Source organism: Prosopis cineraria, unplaced genomic scaffold (assembly GCF_029017545.1).
Source record: "Prosopis cineraria cultivar Desert tree isolate PC_DT_omini unplaced genomic scaffold, ASM2901754v1 PC4, whole genome shotgun sequence".
Lineage (NCBI taxonomy): Eukaryota > Viridiplantae > Streptophyta > Magnoliopsida > Fabales > Fabaceae > Prosopis > Prosopis cineraria.
In genome coordinates this window covers 10200458-10219720 of record NW_026555335.1, presented here as the reverse complement: position 1 = coordinate 10219720, position 19263 = coordinate 10200458, and the positions used below count along the sequence as shown (strand labels likewise).

The following is a 19263-nucleotide window of genomic DNA, read 5'->3' as shown; positions in this document are numbered from 1 at the left end:
AAACAATTAAAACTATAGTTGTTTTACCAATTAGCCAAACTATATCTATTAATGAAAGAGTCTGGGTTATTATTGGTTTATCAGGTAATTTAGAAACTCCAAGATGAATCAGGCAATTTGACAAGCCATAACAAAATTATTCATAATGAAGTGAACTTGACAGAGCATCAGGGGAGAAGGGAATTTGCAAACAACTACAGAATTCAAAACCTTTGGCATAAATTTATACGTGCCTTTGCAACAACCTGACAACTTTAATCTCAACACCAGTGACGTATCTTAAGTTGCCATCATAAAAATTCAAACTATTCGCAGCAAGTGTCCGTTGATCATCTTCAGCACTAATATTTTTAATGAAATTTTAATCATTGCTGTCTCGTGGATCATGGCACTAGCAAGTCTCATAATAGAAGCCTATCGTTGAATTCACTTGATAACGAAAAAAAAGTCCTTCATAATCTCTACGATCTGCATAGAGAGGAATCAAAAACTGCAGTTACATATCAGGTAAAAATTAAACCTCAGAAACTGCCAACGAGTGCAACTGATTTCCACTGTTAAGGAATATTAAATTGTTCCAAAAAAGAAGCTCATAAAATCCAGATACTCCCTCTGTCCCAATTTATTGGTTTTTTTTTTTTGGGGGGGGGGGGGGCGGGGGATTTCGCATACAAGTGGAGTTCATCAAATACAGTTCACAATTTTAATTTTTCTATGAAATTCCAAAAATATCCCTCATAAATAAGAGGGGAAAGGAAATTTATTTGAGGAGTGAAATAATGAGAAGTAACATTAGAATAATTATTGTTAATGAAACCTTACTGCTTTTTGAAAATATTTTATATTTTGAAATACCAAATCACCTCCAAAAATATCTTATAAAATGGGACAGATGGAGTATATTAGTAATAAGAATTGGACGCTAGTATGTAAAGAAGGTTGCTGCTATGTTTTTTGTCATCAAGTTTATGCAACTACATTAGTACTTATTTTGACAAAATAAAACCTCAATTAGTGCCTAACCAGTAAAACAAATATCTAAAATTTCCCACACCAAGAGTAAGTTTCCAGTTTTACATCAGTTCTTCCCGATGAGTTGGTGAATGCAAAGTTTCTTCAGCTATCCCTTTCTCCATCATTGCCTCCTATCTTCAAGCAGGACTTTTCTTTCATTTCCACACTTCAAAACTTGACACATTTTTGTATCAATTATGGAACAAATATATATTTTGTACTATTCTTCCTTTTTCTCCCTAACCGCTAAAGAGTTTACACTAACAAACAACTCCCTCAATATCGAAGCAAAAGTCCTGGTATTGATTAGTAGATCTTTTAATTTATAATATATATATATATATATATAGATCTTTAACAATATGGGGGGAAATGGCGCATAAAACAAAAGGAAAGATGGCTATGTTTCCAGTTTGAGAAAGGGCAACGGTTGAAACATACCAAGTAGAAGTAGGTACAGTTGCAAGTGGGGATCCTGCATTCTTGAAATAAGCTGAAAGATCTACATCCGAGTCCCCGTATATGTTGACAAAAGGATGTCCCTGGATTTCACATCAGACACACGCACGCATGCAACATCACATCAGACGGGATATTGTACAAGGTGTTCTCATATAGACAAGTTCTACACATAGTCACTCACCATAAGATCCTGAGCTGACGGTCTATTTTTTGGGTCTTTCTGTAAACTATACAAAGAGAAGATTGACAAAGGAGGATCAGAAACCTCGTGAATATTGCCAGCCTTTAGTATTAATTTAAAACAGTTAAAGACTTGTTCTGTGTAATTATGAAAAGAATCTTACAGTGAATTGTGAAGATACAACTCCAAGGTCCGGTGCATATTTTTACCTTTAACTTTATGGTTCTATTTACCTACAGACTTATTCTAAGAAAAGGCCAGACATTTTAGAAGTGTCTTGTCTTTTCTTTTCCCTTTTCCTCTGTTTTTCTATTTTGTGGCGGGCAAAGGTTCTCAAGATTCTACACTATTTAGTTACTGAATGTAATTACCATGCTGAGACAAACGAGCAGAATTCTGGAGAAAATTGATCAGTTGGAGCAGAGGGAGGAGGTTTATCAACAACTGTTTCAATTAGCTCAAAAATACTTTCCCATCTTTCACCTTGATCTGGTGGTGTATATGGAAACCTCCCAGTAGCACACTCGAGCAATAACAGTCCCAAACTCCATATGTCACTTTTGTAGTTGTATCCATTCTGGCTTCCATTGATTCTCTCTGGCTGTAATTCAGACAAAATGGATAAGTCGTCTCATAGCAAATATGATACATCTATGTGTTCCCAGGAACATGATAATTTAATATACATAGGTACACAACGTACTCACAGACATATAGTTGTATGTGCCGATGAAAGTATTTGCTTGACCAGATGTAGTTTGCATTATTACACTCACGCCGAAGTCGGTGATCTTTACCTCCCCTCGGTGGTTTATTAACAGATTAGAAGGTTTTAAGTCCCTGTGGATAATATGTTTTTCATGGTGAAGATATATCAAACCCTCAAGCACCTGCATTGCGAAACAAATGAAAGGAATCAGGTATTCTGATGGTATCAGCTCCTCAAATGCATTATTCAGAAGAGCAAAATCCAGCCGAGCCTAAGTCTGAAATATTGAAAGATAACTTCTTACTCCTCACCTGCTTACAGATAGCAGCAAGATATTTTTCCGGAATCATTTTAACTTTCTTCAGAAGATCTGCTAAAGAACCTCCATCCATGTACTCTAAGATGATTGATATGACACCGTTTTCATAGAATGACTGATAGCAAATAACAACATACGGACATTGAGCTGACTGATTGATTTTAAGTTCTTGTGCTATCTGCCTTCGCATGGATTCCTCAATATTCATTTGGATAACCTAAATTGTGGTGAAATGTGTACCATAAGTAATGAAATGTGTAAAAATAAATTTTAGATTGTAAACAGATGGAAATAGACTTCGATATCTGAATTTACAGCATAGATGGGGCAAAATAAATAAACCCTAGTTCTTCAATTGGCTAGAACCTCCCAGAACTTCTCCCCAAATTCTGCCTACTCTTTCTCCCTCAGCTGCTTTTTATTCCCATTCTTCAAACAAACTCCTCAAATCTCCCCTAGAAAGCCTCCATGTGTCCCTCTCCCACCTGAATATTTCCTGAGTTGTTATCCAGTGCTTCACAGCCCATTTTTCACTGTTGGGGATCCCATCGTGACCGTGTTATTAGGAAATTACTTCACAAGTTTAAACACTTTCACTACTATAATGATATGGAAAAAACTTTCAAAATGACAAATTAGATTGTCTGACTGTAGAGACACAAAACAGTACAACAACAAGTTTCATCCCACTAGATGGGGTCGACTACATGGATTACACAACACTATTGTGCTCTATTATCAACCAAGCTTTTAGAAATATTGTTAACTAAAAGGTTTTGTTCAAGAACTTCCATTTATATTATCTTTGGTTTTCCTCTGCCCCTCTTTACAAGGATCAAGACTATCCATTCCACTCTTCCTATCGGTGCTTCCCACGGCCTTCTCTATATATGTTCAAACCATCTCAAATGATTCTCTACCATTTTCCCACAATAGGTAACACACCCACTTTTTCCCATATATACTCATTTCGTATTTTATCTTTTCTCATATACCCAATAGATGCCACACCCACTTTTATCTTTTCCCATAAATATTCTTTTTAATCTTCCTCCGCCTCTCTTTACAAAGCTCAAGGCTACCATTCCACTCTTCTTACCGGTGCTTCCCACATCTTTTTCTATACGTGTCCAAATCATCTAAAATTATTTTCTAACATTTTCCCGCAATAGGTACAACACCCACTTTTTTTCGTATATGTATGCAGTGAATAATGAGATTGGAAAATAAAAGGACAAACAAACAAGAGACTTTAAATTTCTTGTGAAAAAACTAAATATTCAAGCCTTAACTTCAGAAAACGTCCTCTGAACACAATCTAAATTGTCCCATCAAATGATTGATTAAAATATAAAATTTCCAGGTATGAGGTCGCATCTTAGTCAACGTATTCAGTGACTCCAAGAGGTCCAATGACCTCCCTTGGAACAAAATAACACCACAAATATTCTGTTTGACAAAACACAACTCTTCCAAACAAACTCTGAAAGACTGAAATCTGAAAAATTAGCTTTTATACAAAGGGATAATGACGAGACCAAATCATTGTCTGAAACTTTCAAGAGAATGTGTCCTTGACTGACGGCTATTGTATGGTAAAACAAGTAATAAAGTTCACAGTAATCATACCAAGCTGAAATATCCTAGTGCTCATTGCAACAATGTCATGGAAGAGAGAAAGGCATTGCCTTTGAAATTATGAAATCCAGTAGACAACACAAGTATGAAAGAGTTAATTAAATATATATAAAAAAAAAAAGAAGAGGGTGCACATTCAAAGCGAGGTAGGCACTATGCAGTAAGTATGCATACCTTTAGTGCAAAAAACTGATTAGTCCATTTGTGTTGCACCAGTTGCACTACCCCACCATTTCCTTTGCCAACCACTTTGATTATGTCGATGTCTGCCAAACTTAACTGGTCGTCTATTGGTCTGATGGGAGGTGCCTGACAGATATTAAACCCATAATCAACAGATTGTCAGAATTCAGCCAGCATATACATCTGTTTCTGTTTCTAACTTTTTACAAAATAAAAGTAAATATAGGAAATTTTTCAGGCTAAGTAATTACATTGGTGCTTCCCCTCCCCCTCCCCCATTTTTCCATCATGGAAAGAATAATTTATGAGGAACTAATTTAAATGGTCAGAAGCATGATAGTGTTTTCTATTAGTTCAGACCATTCACGCAAGAGCTGTGGCAGAAAAGCAAGGCCCAAGACTTGCATTCTGCCATTCTTATCAGAAAAATACAGAAGGGAGGGAAAGGAAAAAAAGGATCTGACACTTGAACAAACGGCGTCCATGTCCTGCACGTGCTGGATACTCATTTTAAACATGACTCGACACTTTAAATTATATCTTTTGTTGGTAGATGTTTAAATTAAATTACATATTGATAATTAAGATGTCTCTGTTTATGTCAATATTGCATTCCATGTCAAGGCCCATCATTTCTATGGCCCGAGTATAGGAATAGAAATGAAACAGACCCAGACAATTTTATGCATCAACTGTCACATCTAAAATTCATCAAAAATTGGCCATTTACTCCGATGGAGCAGAGATAGAAGAACACAGGCAATTAATTTCATGCATCGAATGTCACACTAAACTTCCCTAAAAAGGTTCATTTTCTTAAATGGCATTGACATAAAAATCAAAACTAGATTGCGGGGCACAGTCTTTGTGCCATAAGCTTGCATCTTGCAGCTTATTCTCCGGTTGGTTTAAGAGAAAAGGAAGACAGACAAGATATAGTAAAGTAACAAAAAATTCTCCACTTGGGTTTTGGAGGTCAAAATTAAGAAAAATCAAAATCTTTTTTCATCACACAGAACATTTCATCAGATCCCATGATCAAGATGATCAAATGCACTCAAAGAAACACGGAGCAATTTGATTGGATATGCACCAAGAAAAATGAAAGAAAAAAGAACGGAATTGGAATATATATATATATATATATATTACAGCTTCGACTTCACTCTCAGTCACAATCCGAACTCCATCCCGATTGACGAGCAGATCCCCATCCTTAAACGTCCCGCTTTCAGTCCTGCAATATTATCAGAAGCCCAGATTTGAATCAGCCAAAGCCAATCACAGACACAACCACATTCATTCATCCAGATGAATTTGCGAGGAGAAGGAGACTTACAGAAACTTGGCGAAGGAAACCTGCTCAGATTGCGGAACATTGAGCTTGAGATTGAGGCCCAAGCTAGCTTTCTTCATGATTATGGAATTCTGATTGAACGAGTTAGGTGTTCAAGTAATTGTAGGGAGTCAGACTGTTTCCGGAGGAGAAAGAAAAGGGGTTGCCCTTGAATTTATATATCGAAAGGAAAATTCTATTAATAATATCTTGACCGGTCTTTGGGCATTTTTAGAAGAAAACCATTCTTGTTTGAGTGTTGGGAGATTCAAAGATTGAAGTACTAAAATTACGATATTGTGAGTTTGGAATGTGATTGGATGGCGAAGAGCAGTCACGATTGACGAACAAGATAGAGAAGCTTTTTTTTTTTTTTTGGTGAACAAGAAGATAGAGAAGCTTTGAAGTTTGAAGATGAAAGCACGCATTGACTTTTCAGACTTTTCGCCCATTTACCCGCGCACTTCCCATTCTCTCCTGGGGGATTTGCTTTTGTTTTGGTTTTTTTTTTTTAATAATTGTTGCAAGTTATCATTTCTAAATATATTTTATTATAATTATAAATTGAGAAAATAACAATAAAAATTATCTAAAATAAATAAATAATAATTTAATCCCTCCAAATATTATAATCCCTCTAAAGTTATTAAAAAATTTTCTATTATTAATAAATTTATATAAACTATCAAATTATTCTTGTTGAAAATAAATGATTCATAAGTTTTATTTAAATATTTATAATTTTTTTGTTATATTCACAACAATAAAACAAAAAATAAAAAATTTAATATGTAAAGTTATGATTTATTATTGTATTATTGTGAATATAAGGAAAAAGTTATGAATATTTAAACAAAACTTGTGAATTATTTATTTTTAATAAGAGTAATTTAATAATTTATATAAAATCATTAATAATAAAAAATTTTAAAAAATTAAGAGAAATTATGATATTTTAAAAAATTAAATTATTATTTATATATTTTAAAAGAATTCTATTACCATTTCTTCTCATAAATTTTAGTAAAACGTAAAATTAAAAAGTTAAATAGAACGGGATGAAGTATGCATTCATTTCATCAAATTTTCTCCTTGGAGAAATCTTTCGCCCCATTTTTTCGCGACTTTTTTCTGGCATGACCTTTTCATGAGAGTTTTCTAATTAAGACCATTTTATATACTGTTTTTAATTAGAAAAATAAAATATTTTTAACTAAATTATCCTCTTAACAAGTTAGCAAACTATCTTTAAATTAAAATTATATTTTTTTATATTTATTCTTATTTAATAAAATATTTTAGTGAAAGATTGATTAGTGGTTTATTTATTAAGAATATCTTTAAAAAAAATTCATTAATTATTTGTTAAAAAACTAAAAATATCTCATTTTTTAAAGGAGAGAACAATATATAATATTTTAATTTTAATTTATTTAATTCATTCTTTAATTAAAATATCTAGTTCATATGTGGTTAAATATTTATTTTACTCTTGAATAATTTCGTGCTGGTTGTTGGAAGGAAAAAAGAAAACTAACTTTAGAATATTCAACATTCTTGTGATGCAATGAAAGCATATAGCTGGATCGAACATTAAAGTTAATGCCCCACCCTGAATTATCCTCTTAACAAGTTAGCAAACTATCTTTAAATTAAAATTATCTTTTTTATATTTACTCTTATTTAATAAAATATCTCAGTGAAAGGTTGATTAGTGGTTTATTTATTAAGAATATCTTTAAAAAAAATTCATTAATTATTTATTAAAAAACTAAAAATATCTCATTTTTTAAAGGAGAGAACAATATATAATATTTTAATTTTAATTTATTTAATTCATTCTTTAATTAAAATATCTAGTTCATATGTGGTTAAATATTTATTTTACACTTGAATAATTTCGTGCTGGTTGTTGGAAGGAAAAAAGAAAACTAACTTTAGAATATTCAACATTCTTGTGATGCAGTGAAAGCATATAGCTGGATCGAACATTAAAGTTAATGCCCCACCCTGAAGCATGCGGAATAAAAACCAAGCTGTGCCACGTCAAGCGACAGGCTCGAAGACAGAAACATAAGACATGAAACAGGCCCAACACCACAAAGGAGCCCACTTCACTTGCAAGCATAATTAACTCAAATTACCAACAGATGTTGGCTTTGGTGAAAGAAATTACAGTTGCTTAATCACCGAGTCCCAAGCACCAGTCCATGTCAAAATAAGAAACATCTTTAAAAAAACTATCCAAACTTAAAACTGACATTTGCTCCAAAAAAAAAACTTAAACTTGAGAAAATGCTCGAATTTAACTTAAATAAGTAGCCATCTTAAAAAAAATAAATAAATAAACCCAACATTGATACTTTGATTCGCAGTTCAAGTGATTCACTTCACTTTGATCTTGTGCGTGGAAAAAGTTGATCATCAGAGCTTGACACTCATTTGATTTGGTTGAGTTAATCCTTTTTTTTTTTTGAGTGAAAAGGAATTCATTAATCATGACAAAAGAAGGCAAAGGTCCAAATAAAACATAGGATCAGTACAGAAAGGGACAAATGAGAGCAAGCAAGAAAACAAAATTACATCAGAGTATTGAAAAGAGAGAAAGCCTTTAAAGTATGGTCAACAATGATTCTAGCATGGCATAGTGTCTCTTATGGAGTGAAAGTGTTGCCTGCAAAGATACCACAATTGCAAGCTGTCCAGAGTTTCCAGCACAAAACATTAACACCAATCTTCCAAGAAATATCCATGCTCTTACTTGTTAGCAGATTTGTAAGCCAATGATGTAGACTACTTCTATAGAAATCAGCACGCATATCATTTGGCAAGACTTTCTTCCTGACTCCAATGGCTAATTTACAATCCTTGAAAATGTGATCAATAGATTATTCTATAGCAGGACATAAAAGACAAGATAGATCAAGACTCATTCCTCTTCTATTTCGCTCAACATTAGTGAGAAGCTTGTTTTTAGTAATAGCCATAAGAAAGTTTTAATCCTCTGAGTCATTGGTAATTTTCAGATATATTTCCATTTCTTATCAGAATCATTCCAGTTGGTGTAGTTGGATGCTCTATAGAAGGATTAATACTAAACTTGCCATTAGTAGTGAGTGTCTAGTTGCAGAGAGGGTCACTGCTATTCCCATTGATTTTAATTTGTGCAATATTACTGAGTATATGTGTAGGTAGGATCTGATCAAAAAGCTGCCATCTCCACTGATTCATATGATCCAAATAGTGAGAAATAGGTCTTGCAAGCTCAAAATCAAATAATGTTGTAAAGGCAAGAAGCTTTAATGGACCATAATCTCCCACCCAATAGTCTGACCAAAATTTAATATCTTTTTCATTTTGAGGATTCCATTTGATGAACATTAATATATTCTTCCAAATTTGTGAGATATTTCTCCAAAGGTAGGTGGAATTCCTTTAGTGAACTTCAAGCGAGAATTTTTCAAGAAGTCTGTACTTTCCCCTTAGGACACGTACCCATAATAAGGTTGGTTCAGAGACAATCTTATAAGCCAGCTTGGAGATGAAGGCCTTGTTTTGACTTTCTAGATTAAGTAAGCCATAGCCACCATTTGCCAAGGGCTGACAGAGGTCAGACCATTTGACAAGGCTAATTCCCTTGCGATCCTCAGTATGCCCCCAGATAAATTTCCTAATCACTTTCTCAATTGCCCTGCAAGTTGAAATAGGCAAAAGAGAGCTTTGCACTGTGAAGAGCGGGATAGAGTTAAGAACTGATTTTGCAAGAGTTATTCTACCTGCCAGAGAGAGGGAGTGACTCTTCCATCCAGAAAATTTCTAATGTAATCTTTCTAGGATGTAATTGTAGGTACAAGTAGTAACTCAGCCATTGATGAAGGGAACTCCCAATTAGCGACCCAATGAATCAATACTTTTGAAACCAAGTTTGATATAGATAGAATTCCTCATATTTGAATGAACATTTCTAAAAAAATATACTCGAGTCTTCGAGTAGCTAACTTTAAGTTCGGAAGCGATACTAAATTGCTGTAGCACTTTAGAAATGACCTCAACTTGAGATTCCGAAGCCTCACTGAATAAAATTAAATCATCCGCAAAGAAGAGATGGGATGGTGGAACACCTTTTCTTCCCAACCTAATTTTTGGAGTATAATATGATTTTTGAAAATTGGCTATTCGGCCTATTGGCTTTTTTTTGTTTTTTTTGTTTTGACACTCACACACGTTCTTGCTCTGTGCATTTCGGTACAAGGACTCTGATGCAGGCTTCAATTCTCTCTGATATCAATGTATGCATTGGCAGTGGCATGAAGGCTAAGATGGACGAAGCATTTTGTCATCCCAAAAGTGGTTGTATAACTCAGAAGAAGAATAAGGAGCTTATAACTTTCACACGCAAAAATTAATTAGTCAATGATTTTAATTTATTTGGTAATGAACTTTATAATAATTCATTTTTTCATGTGGGAGTTCAACATAATTCTCCCTGAATAAAAAGTTCAAAAAAGCCACTATTTATAAGTAATGAATATTTCACCTCACCTTAAATTTTATACAAACTATAAATAAAACACAAGTTCTTAATCTATTTGTTAAGTGCGTTGGCCAAAAAAATCTATTTGTTAAGTACGGCTCCCAACTTATTTTTTTAAAAACATAACTTTTTAGTTAACTAAAATCCATTACTTATAGATAGATTGAATATAGTACTTTGCAATAGTTGGTGAGTTTGTTTGTTTGTTTGTTTTTTTTTTTGTTAATTATATGCAAAGATTTAAATTCAAGGATCGTCAAAATCGAATTAGTAGTTTTTAAAACAATCTTTTTCATTTACAATGCTTGACCTACACTACACCCGATCAAATTATCAACTTGTGGTAGTCAGGCATGAATCTTTGCAAATTCAAACTAAACAATTTTGAAAAATGTAGTAAGTAAATCCCAACCAAACCACACCATCTTCGACTCCTTTATATAAAAATTTATCCATTTTGTCTATTGCATTACATTTTTTTCAATCAAAATACTCTTATTAATGCTAAGTTAATGATTCAAATTTAAATATGCTAAAAAACCATTGGTTATGATACCTTATTAAATGTTAAGGGTAGCTGTCGAAGAATAACACAAATCATTGACATATTTATTATTAATGACAAATTTAAGTGCTTTTAATTAATTCCTGTGAATTCATTGGTTCAAATGAGTGTGGATTTCTATACATCTTATATTATATATTTTTACACAAATTTTATTATACCAAAAACTATAATAAAAATTCATATTAACTAACAAAAGTTAATGTAATTGATATAAATTTAGTTCATAACTTAAAGTTGTAACATCAAATCTCGATGTGAAACTCTTGTTAATAAGCAATCTGTAAATACTTATGTAAGCGCATATTAAATCCAAAGGTATTATCCTGATCTTGGTAAACTCCTGAGATGCAACTTACCTAAAAAAAAATTTCAACCAAAAAAATTGATATGAATTTATTTATCAAATTCCGTATAAATATATAACAAAACGTGTCTAGTTATTTTTACTAAAGGGCATATATTTACAAGTCATTATGCCAAGTAATTGAAATTAATCACTACGGTTATACGTTTCATCTTAAAAAATATCACCCACATCAATTTCACAGGAAAAGCCACAAACTTATGAGGCCTAACATTTGCATACAAACAAACGATTTCATTTAACAGATCCACGCTCATAAGATGCAGACTTGCCGAAGCTAAGAAGGCCACATTTATAATCACCATCATCACCATTATCCTCAACCCCTCCAGCACACGTAGCCCTAAAATCTTCAACTCCCAGCACATGGTAGGACCTAGCAGGATTCAAGCAGGTCCTGAAATTAATCATATAAGACAGTAATTTAGCGAAGCTACATGCAACATACCCAACAATTTCGTATAAATACAGAGGAGTACTAAATGTCCTTTATGTCACTGCAAAGCCAGATATTTTGTCCAAAGACTGACAGATGGATCATAATATAAAGGAAATTTCAAATTCAGTCAGAATGAAGGCTTGCTTGGTTTGAAGTAGCTATGCTAGTAGTTTAGAACCGTCAATATATTATCCTTTTTCAACATATAAACCATCTCACTTTAAATAGAACATAGAAGTTGAAGTAAATTCTAATATAACGAAGAGGGAGACTAACCATGTGAACTAGAGCTTCAAGTTTATCTTCTCGGACCATTTGAAAATATCAGAGTACACTCTATCTCCATTTAAGTCCTTGCCAGTGGCTCCTGCTGCTACTTTAATAACATCTTCAATAACCGCAAAATTCCCCAAAATATCAACATGTGCACCACTCTGGGTCCCCCTACCCTCTAAAAGATTGGCTGGAGGGGCATGCTTATACTCCCTTATGTAAGTAGGGCTCCCCGAAGGATTGAAACGGGTTCTTCCTCGCCAACCTTTTGCACACATGAAACCAGCACTTAAAAGTGGAACAGTTTCATCTCCATCAACAGAATAAACTCCACCCTCTAGACAAGAGTCCTCATCATTTGCTGATGAGTCAATCTGAAAAGGTATGTAGCACTCAGATGGAGGAGTTAACTTGTAGACATATGCTCTCTCTGTAGGTATCCCCACACCGTATATAGAGAAGATTTCCATATCTGGAGCATTTGGTAGTCTTAGCAGCAGAAAAGAAAGATTGAGAATAATATCCATCACTAATAGAAATAAAAACATTACGAACTTTCAAAGATAGCTGTAGAGAAGCTCACGTTGTTTCTAAGGGATTAGACCAATATTTGTAATGTTTGTATTTAGGATCATTCAAGTTATCAGCAATCCCATGTGAAAAATGAGCATCTCCACGCTTCATCATCTTAGGAGCAACATAATGAAGTAGATCTAAAATTGAACTAGCTGTGTAAGCTTTGTAATCTGCCACAGCATGGATCCCATCCACTCCCATTTCCTGGTATTCTGACCAGATAGCGCATTTGGATTTGTTTTCAGGCTTCCTGCCCTTAGGTTTAACCTGTCAATTGCAACCAAGTATTGAAAATATGAAAACTAAATTATTTATAAAAGCAATTATTGCCAAGTGCTTGCAGTTGCAGGGAGCATCTACCCACATTTTTGGAATATCAGGAGACAGACAGAAAAGTAATTTGAGAAAAATATTGAAGTTTTTTTCTTAGAAACAGAACTTGAGGTTCAATGATAGGTCACCATTTTGCATGCATGACTGAGATGATTTAAACTTAGAAAATGCTAGGTGACTGAAAGTATTGAGGTCTCTGTATATTTTCAATATTGAAATTACACAAGATACATACACGGAGTGATATGCTGCTAAAGGAATGAAAATAAATGGTGATTAATTTAAATAAAGCATGCAGCTGATTCGCCAGAGTTTTCCAAACATGAGCCAATGGTCATGTCTCTTAATCTGGATCTGATTCTTCATTGATTTGTGGAGTGGGTACTCCTTGATAGGTGTTGTCATTACATTTAAATGCTTGAATTCTGACATGCAAACAGAAAACTCTATAGTTTTACACAAGTAAGAAAGACATTAATTATAAAAAGCATGAGAAAATAGCAACGTGATGGTACTGATTAACTTGAAACAAACCCTTATGACAACATCTGAGCATGTTTAATTATCTCAAGTTCTATAACAACTGCCATTGTGAAAACGAGCACCAAGGAAGTTATTGGCTTATGTGCAAACCGACTTTGAATACTATATTATTCATATAATGAAAAAATGTGCAGTTAAAAACAAAAACAAAATAAACAGAAAACTTGAGCTACAGAGAATCTAAACAAATTCTAACTTTTTATATATTTGGAATTGGAACATTACCCTAAAATCCAACCTCTCAAGCCTGGAGGAATGTAACTCAGCTGCATCTTTCCCAAACGATATAAGTCTCCCGTAATTCACATTTTTCATGAGCTTAAAACTCTCTTTCCCATTTTGAAATACATGATGAGTATCATTATTCTTCTGCTTCTTTGTATTGCAGTTATATTGTCCTTCAGGTGACCAATCAAGGCCACCCCATATGGCGTCTCCGCCTTTTGGTATCATTGACATGGTTGAATCCCATGTTCGAGTCATCTGCATTATATGTTGCAAAGTTTGAAGACCAAAAACATCCTTGTCTAAAATACCAGGTGCAATTGTCCTGTATACAGAATAGCAGCTCATTAATTGTGTGAAACATGATGGAAAATAACAATGCTTGTTTTAGAATTTCAGTACAGAGGAATATATTATAGGCATCCTGGCAACTGAGACATTTGACGTGATGTTTATTGGTTTTTAAAGTACTTTCAAAATTGATGTCAATGTCTAATGATCATGCTTGTTAAAGCGATGTCAATGACAACTTGAAACAATTTAAGGGTATTTAAAAGAGACACTTGATTAAGGATGTAGCCATCTTAGGCAAATAATGTATTCAACAACTCATTTTACCAAAAGGGATAGGTTAAAGTCCAATATACTGGCCTAGAAACAATTTGAGGTTCTTAATTTTTTTCAGTCCTTATTCATTATAAGAAGATAGAAACCCAACATATTGCAATTAGTTTTTCCTCATTAATAGGAATTCTTGAACAGTTCATACATACCAGTTGAAACACCAATCTAATTTTGATTTCCAATATAAAGAATCCTATCAATTAAGTTTGAATAAAGGATATGACGATATAGTGGTCCAGAGTTAAAATAAGAACCTGGCTACAGCAATATCCCTGGCTTCTATGGAGAAAAGTCCGGCAACTGATTTTGGAACACCAAGAAAGGGTCCTCCAATGTTCATGACTGCTTTTACATGCCTTGCACACCAATCTGAACCTCCCCCACCACCCATTGGTGCTGGTGCTTCAACCCATTTCATAAAATGAAGAAAATACAGAACCCCCATTGAGTGCGGAATGACAACCACTTTGTTACCACCATTTGTAGCCACCATGAGCTCTATATTACTTTTCATCCTGCTCAAAGTTTGGTCTCTTATCTATTCAAATGAAGCAGGGAATTAAAAAGCTCATCTGAGGGTTTACTACACATTTATGCAACAAGAAAACTCAAAGCTTTATAGATCAAAAAAGGTAATTTACCTCTGTATTTTGAAACGAGATCCTCCAATCATACGAGGCCATATACATATTTTTCTCCTCATAACCAATGTGGGCTAAATTGGCAATTAGAACAGCCCAAACAAAATAACCAGGTGCAAAATAATCAGCTGCCACTAGTCCAGATACAGGCCTCACCCTTATGCCAGGACGGTCTAGTCCTGTTTCATTATCTAAGGTCATGTGCTCCACCCAGCATAATGGTCTGCAAAAAAACAGAAATTAAAAAAAAAAACATGTAGCGTTGTTGATAGATTTCACGAAAAAATGATGAAACCAAGGAAACTGACGCAAATTTTATTCACCACAGAAATACAGTTAGATACAAATATACTCCCCAACGCTTTCAGACAACGGGCTTCTGAAAAAATAAATTGGCTTCTCAATCAGTTGTATGAAGTACAGCATATCAAATATCTCTACCAAATGATGAGCAAATGAATACAAAAATATAACTGTAAAGTTCTTTTTATTGGATTTGGCTCTAACTGGGATTGGAAGTCAAATACTAGAATGATGACTTTAAGTACTCCCAAATGAAAGTTCATCGGTATAACTTTATATTCCTAACATGTTTAGTCAAGGAAATACCTAGTATTATAATTCAAAAAATGACTGAGAGGTAAGGTAACAATAAATTCTTTCAGGAAGGAAAGGAAAAAGGGAAATTGCTCTTGAAAGGGCTCTCAATTTTCAAGCCATGAGGTCCAATTTCTCTGTCAAGTAGGCCGTACTTATTTCATATAAATGGGCTGAAAATTTTGGATCCACTGGATAGGAAGGTCAAGTGTTCACTGCTCAGCATTTCCCCGGAAAAAAAAAATCATCAATTAATTCCTACCATCTCTTCTTTGTTTACTGACAGCTTACAAACATGTATTACCAAAAGGCATTGATAGATTGAAGCGACATGCCATCCAATAATAATAATAATATTAAAGGAAGCTTCATTTATCAACGATTCTATGGCTGGAGAGCTTCAACCTTTTAGGCACTAAACTCAGTTTGTGATTTTTCAGTTCGAAAGCAGATGTCAAAATTCTCGACATTGGCTCTCCGTAGAATAATGGTTTCAGGGACACTTCTCTTTCTCATAGCGAGAAAACTTTGGTAGTTGATAACATCTGGCTAGTGTCATTTAAGTAACTGAAAGTTTGCTTTATAAATGCAATTCTCATTCTAAATCTGGTGAACGGCTCCTTTTAAGTATAACTGAGAATTTAGACAACACCACACATAAATGATTGATCTCTTGCGTAAACGGCTCCTTTTTTACTTTCGATCAAGAAATACGAAGTACATCTAGCTTTTCGCATTTAGACGCCACCCTCATAAGTAAGATGAGAAATCAGAAAAGGGCATTACCTCTTGTACAGTCCTCCAAACGCGCCGCCCCACATCCTCTTCCTGAACAATCCTTCCGCGCAGTGACGGCCCTCCCAGAGTTCGAGTCCACTGGTCACAATGCCGGGCACAAACACCACAGGGTGCTTCGCCGTCAAACCCTGCTTCCTCAATTTCACGCCCGGTGGGTCCGGCAAGGGCACTCCAATTGCCTCCGCCACATATTGAGGAAATGACGCCGGCATCGCATTGTACAAGAGCAGCAAAAACCACCACGTTGAACACATACACCCAATTACCCAACAACAGCTATCCACGCACGACCAATTTCTTATCTTGTCGTCTTTTCGCTTTCTCTTCACTGTCTCTATCTCTTTCTCCCCCTTCACCTTACCATCAAGTTTGTCAAACTCATGCTCTGAATCAGGATGCGTGTAGTTAACGGAGGCTTTCCTGCGTCTTAAAAATGACATTCCAAAATACTCTAGAAATAACCAGAAGACGAGGATCCCCCCAAAAGGAGAACAAAACGTGAACGAGAAGAAAGAAGCTCGAAATATTCTGCTAGTTAATATCACTCATCAATGAAGATCTGGCTAAGAACCAGAATATAAACAAGCGGTTAAACGTGGAACGAGAGAAATTAAGCTGGAAATGCCCTGGCACCTCTGGCAGTTTGAAATTGGCCGTTTACAGAGCGTTGGGCTCTGAGCTGTCCGGGTAACTAGATATATAATTACATATATATGATTTATGAAGCCTCAGGTTAGAGCCAAGCCCCACTCCTCGTCACAGGCATAACTGTGAAACTGAACGGAGAGGATGGTTAGCCGGCGAGGAGAGGTTGAAACAAACAAGGAAAGCATGCACAGGCGGTCCTATTTGTCGAGGCTCCGACGCGCACAGGTGCTACTGCGGGTGACAGAGAGGCAAGGAACTTAATTTGGACACGTGGCAGAATTTTCAGGCTTTCTACATTGTTCTTAGCTGACACGTGGAATATAGAATCAGCGTGCTGTCCGGAGAAAAATAGTAATAAATCTGAGAATAAATTTATGGCGATCAAATCCAAAATTAAAAGGCACATGCAAAAGGAGCCTGCTTCATGAGGCGTGAATTTAGGAGGAGGATTGTTTTTATGTTTTATTACATTAACGGAATAACGGTGCACGAATAATCGACGGCTGAAAAACTGATGGGTGACGCCATGTACCTGGGCGAGCACGGGGCATATGTCTCGCAATTTGTCTTTTTTTTCGCCAGCAACGTAAAATTATCAATACGTTGAAACAACATGTGTGGTTAAAATCTCAAAACAACCGTTCGATTATAGTGTGATTGAAATATTTCATCGGCAGAAAATTCACAGAGATTAGACCGCAAGAATACGATGCCGTAACTGTGATGATAAAAAGCAGGGCTGACAATTCTGCGGAGTATAGGTAAAGGGAAAGGGGAAGGTAGTTACATCAAATGGATTGTTTGATTGTGTGGCTGGCCGCGAGCCACCAGAACCAGAGTGCCATTACCTTAGTTGGCGGCAATTGGAGGTAACTGGAACTTGGAACTTAGAAGCGCCCGGATCTAGGGAAATTAATATTAATATTAATATTATTAATGCAAGATTGGAGTGGTGTGGTATGGGCTGATAAACCCAAGTTTTAAGTTGCGTCTTGTTTTGTCAAGTATGGTGTTTTTGTAGTATGCTACTGTGTTTTCTGTTTGTCCTATGTAATTGATGTGTCTGGGAAATATTGTCTTGTTTGTAAGTTGTCTTATTGTTTGTCTGTAAAACTCATGTGAATCTTCCCCCTCGGGGGACTTTTTCATACAGGCACGCATCATTCCACTCTCTGCAACCACACAGCGCTCTCATTTTGTTTGTTGCGTTTTTTATTGTGTTCATCAGTATCTTAGATTTTTATACATTAACCGTGTTACCTTAGTATAAAATTGACTTATATTAAAAAATAAATTTTATCTTAAAATTACTTTTATTTTTGTTAATCATTTAAAACGCGAACACGTGGAAGAAAAGCACGCATGCTAATGGCACGTGCATTTTGTTTGTGTGTGTGTGTGATTTTATTTACGAGTCAATTATGTACATTTTTTATTTTTACCTGTTCACATTTATCCCTCATCTGTGCGTGTGATTTTATTTACGAGTCAATTATGTACATTTTTTATTTTTACCTGTTCACATTTATCCCTCATCTGTGTGCGTGATTTTATTTACGAGTCAATTATGTACATTTTTTATTTTTACCTGTTCACATTTATTCCTCATCGATTTAATTTTCATGTAATTATGAAGACTGATGAATTCCTAAATGCATATTTAAGAGAAAATTTTTAAATGCATACTTTTTACAGATGATATAATTCTTATTACAAAGACAAGAGAAGTGATAAATTGTAAATTTGAGTTATAGAGGAAGACATTGGAGTCAAAAGTTTTTCATTTAAATAAGAGTAAAATAAATATTTACATTGTAATTTTGATAAGAGGTTAGTGAATAATAACTTGAAAGTAAAATTGGGTGATGAAACCATATTTCAAGTGAAAAAGTTTAGATATTTATGAACAATTATTCAACAAAATGAGGACATTGATGGAGATATTATACATAGGATACAAATAGATGGTTTAATTGAAGAAAAACTGAGTGAGTTATTTGTTATTGTAAGGTACTTAGTAAGCTTAAAGGAAAATTTTATCGAACTAATATAAGACCAGCAATTTTATATGGTAGTAAATGTTGGGTTTTGATAAGACAGCAAGAGAATAAGTTGGAGTAGCAGAGATGAAAATGTTGAGATGAATGTGTGGATATACATGTAAAAATAAAATTCAAAATGAGCGAATATGAGAAAAAGTGAGTGTGGCACCTATTAAAGAAAAAATGATAGAAAATTATTTGAGGTAATTTCAGACA

General features: G+C 34.6%; 2 protein-coding genes across 4 annotated transcripts; both read right to left on the bottom strand.

Annotated features, from left to right (window-relative positions):
- Positions 1 to 104: 104 nt before the first annotated feature.
- On the bottom strand, positions 105 to 6217 carry LOC129309868 (mitogen-activated protein kinase kinase 2-like). Its single transcript, XM_054951620.1, has 9 exons — positions 5846 to 6217; positions 5659 to 5743; positions 4498 to 4632; positions 2678 to 2902; positions 2365 to 2547; positions 2029 to 2258; positions 1658 to 1703; positions 1456 to 1556; positions 105 to 468 (listed from the first exon to the last, which is right to left on the bottom strand). Coding segments are annotated over exons 1-9 (1083 nt in total). The 5' UTR covers positions 5923 to 6217; the 3' UTR covers positions 105 to 467.
- A 5198-nt stretch (positions 6218 to 11415) lies between these two features.
- LOC129309969 (phospholipid:diacylglycerol acyltransferase 1-like) lies at positions 11416 to 17285 on the bottom strand. 3 transcript variants are annotated; one of them, XM_054951769.1, is made up of 7 exons: positions 16346 to 17283; positions 14963 to 15185; positions 14576 to 14859; positions 13698 to 14022; positions 12604 to 12863; positions 12024 to 12509; positions 11416 to 11684 (listed from the first exon to the last, which is right to left on the bottom strand). In XM_054951769.1, the coding sequence occupies exons 1-6, from the start codon at positions 16795 to 16797 to the stop codon at positions 12032 to 12034; spliced, it is 2022 nt and encodes a 673-aa protein (XP_054807744.1). In that variant the 5' UTR covers positions 16798 to 17283; the 3' UTR covers positions 11416 to 11684; positions 12024 to 12031. The 3 variants fall into 3 exon arrangements, with proteins under 3 accessions (XP_054807744.1, XP_054807743.1, XP_054807745.1); XM_054951768.1 differs by having other exon boundaries at positions 11416 to 11705; positions 16346 to 17278; XM_054951770.1 differs by lacking the exon at positions 11416 to 11684 and having other exon boundaries at positions 12272 to 12492; positions 16346 to 17285.
- Positions 17286 to 19263: the final 1978 nt, after the last annotated feature.

What these genes read in the sequence shown, in the direction of transcription:
- LOC129309969 (XM_054951769.1), bottom strand. Translation starts at nt 16,797, where the DNA reads ATGTCATTTTTAAGACGCAGGAAAGCCTCCGTTAACTACACGCATCCT. An exon ending in TTTGGAGGACTGTACAAGAG is followed by an intron (nt 15,186 to 16,345) that starts GTAATGCCCTTT and finishes GTTTTTTTGCAG; the next exon opens with ACCATTATGCTGGGTGGAGC. An exon ending in TCTCGTTTCAAAATACAGAG is followed by an intron (nt 14,860 to 14,962) that starts GTAAATTACCTT and finishes TCATTTGAATAG; the next exon opens with ATAAGAGACCAAACTTTGAG.
- LOC129309868 (XM_054951620.1), bottom strand. Translation starts at nt 5,922, where the DNA reads ATGAAGAAAGCTAGCTTGGGCCTCAATCTCAAGCTCAATGTTCCGCAA. An exon ending in GTTTCCTTCGCCAAGTTTCT is followed by an intron (nt 5,744 to 5,845) that starts GTAAGTCTCCTT and finishes ATAATATTGCAG; the next exon opens with GACTGAAAGCGGGACGTTTA. An exon ending in TTGCTGCTATCTGTAAGCAG is followed by an intron (nt 2,548 to 2,677) that starts GTGAGGAGTAAG and finishes TTCGCAATGCAG; the next exon opens with GTGCTTGAGGGTTTGATATA.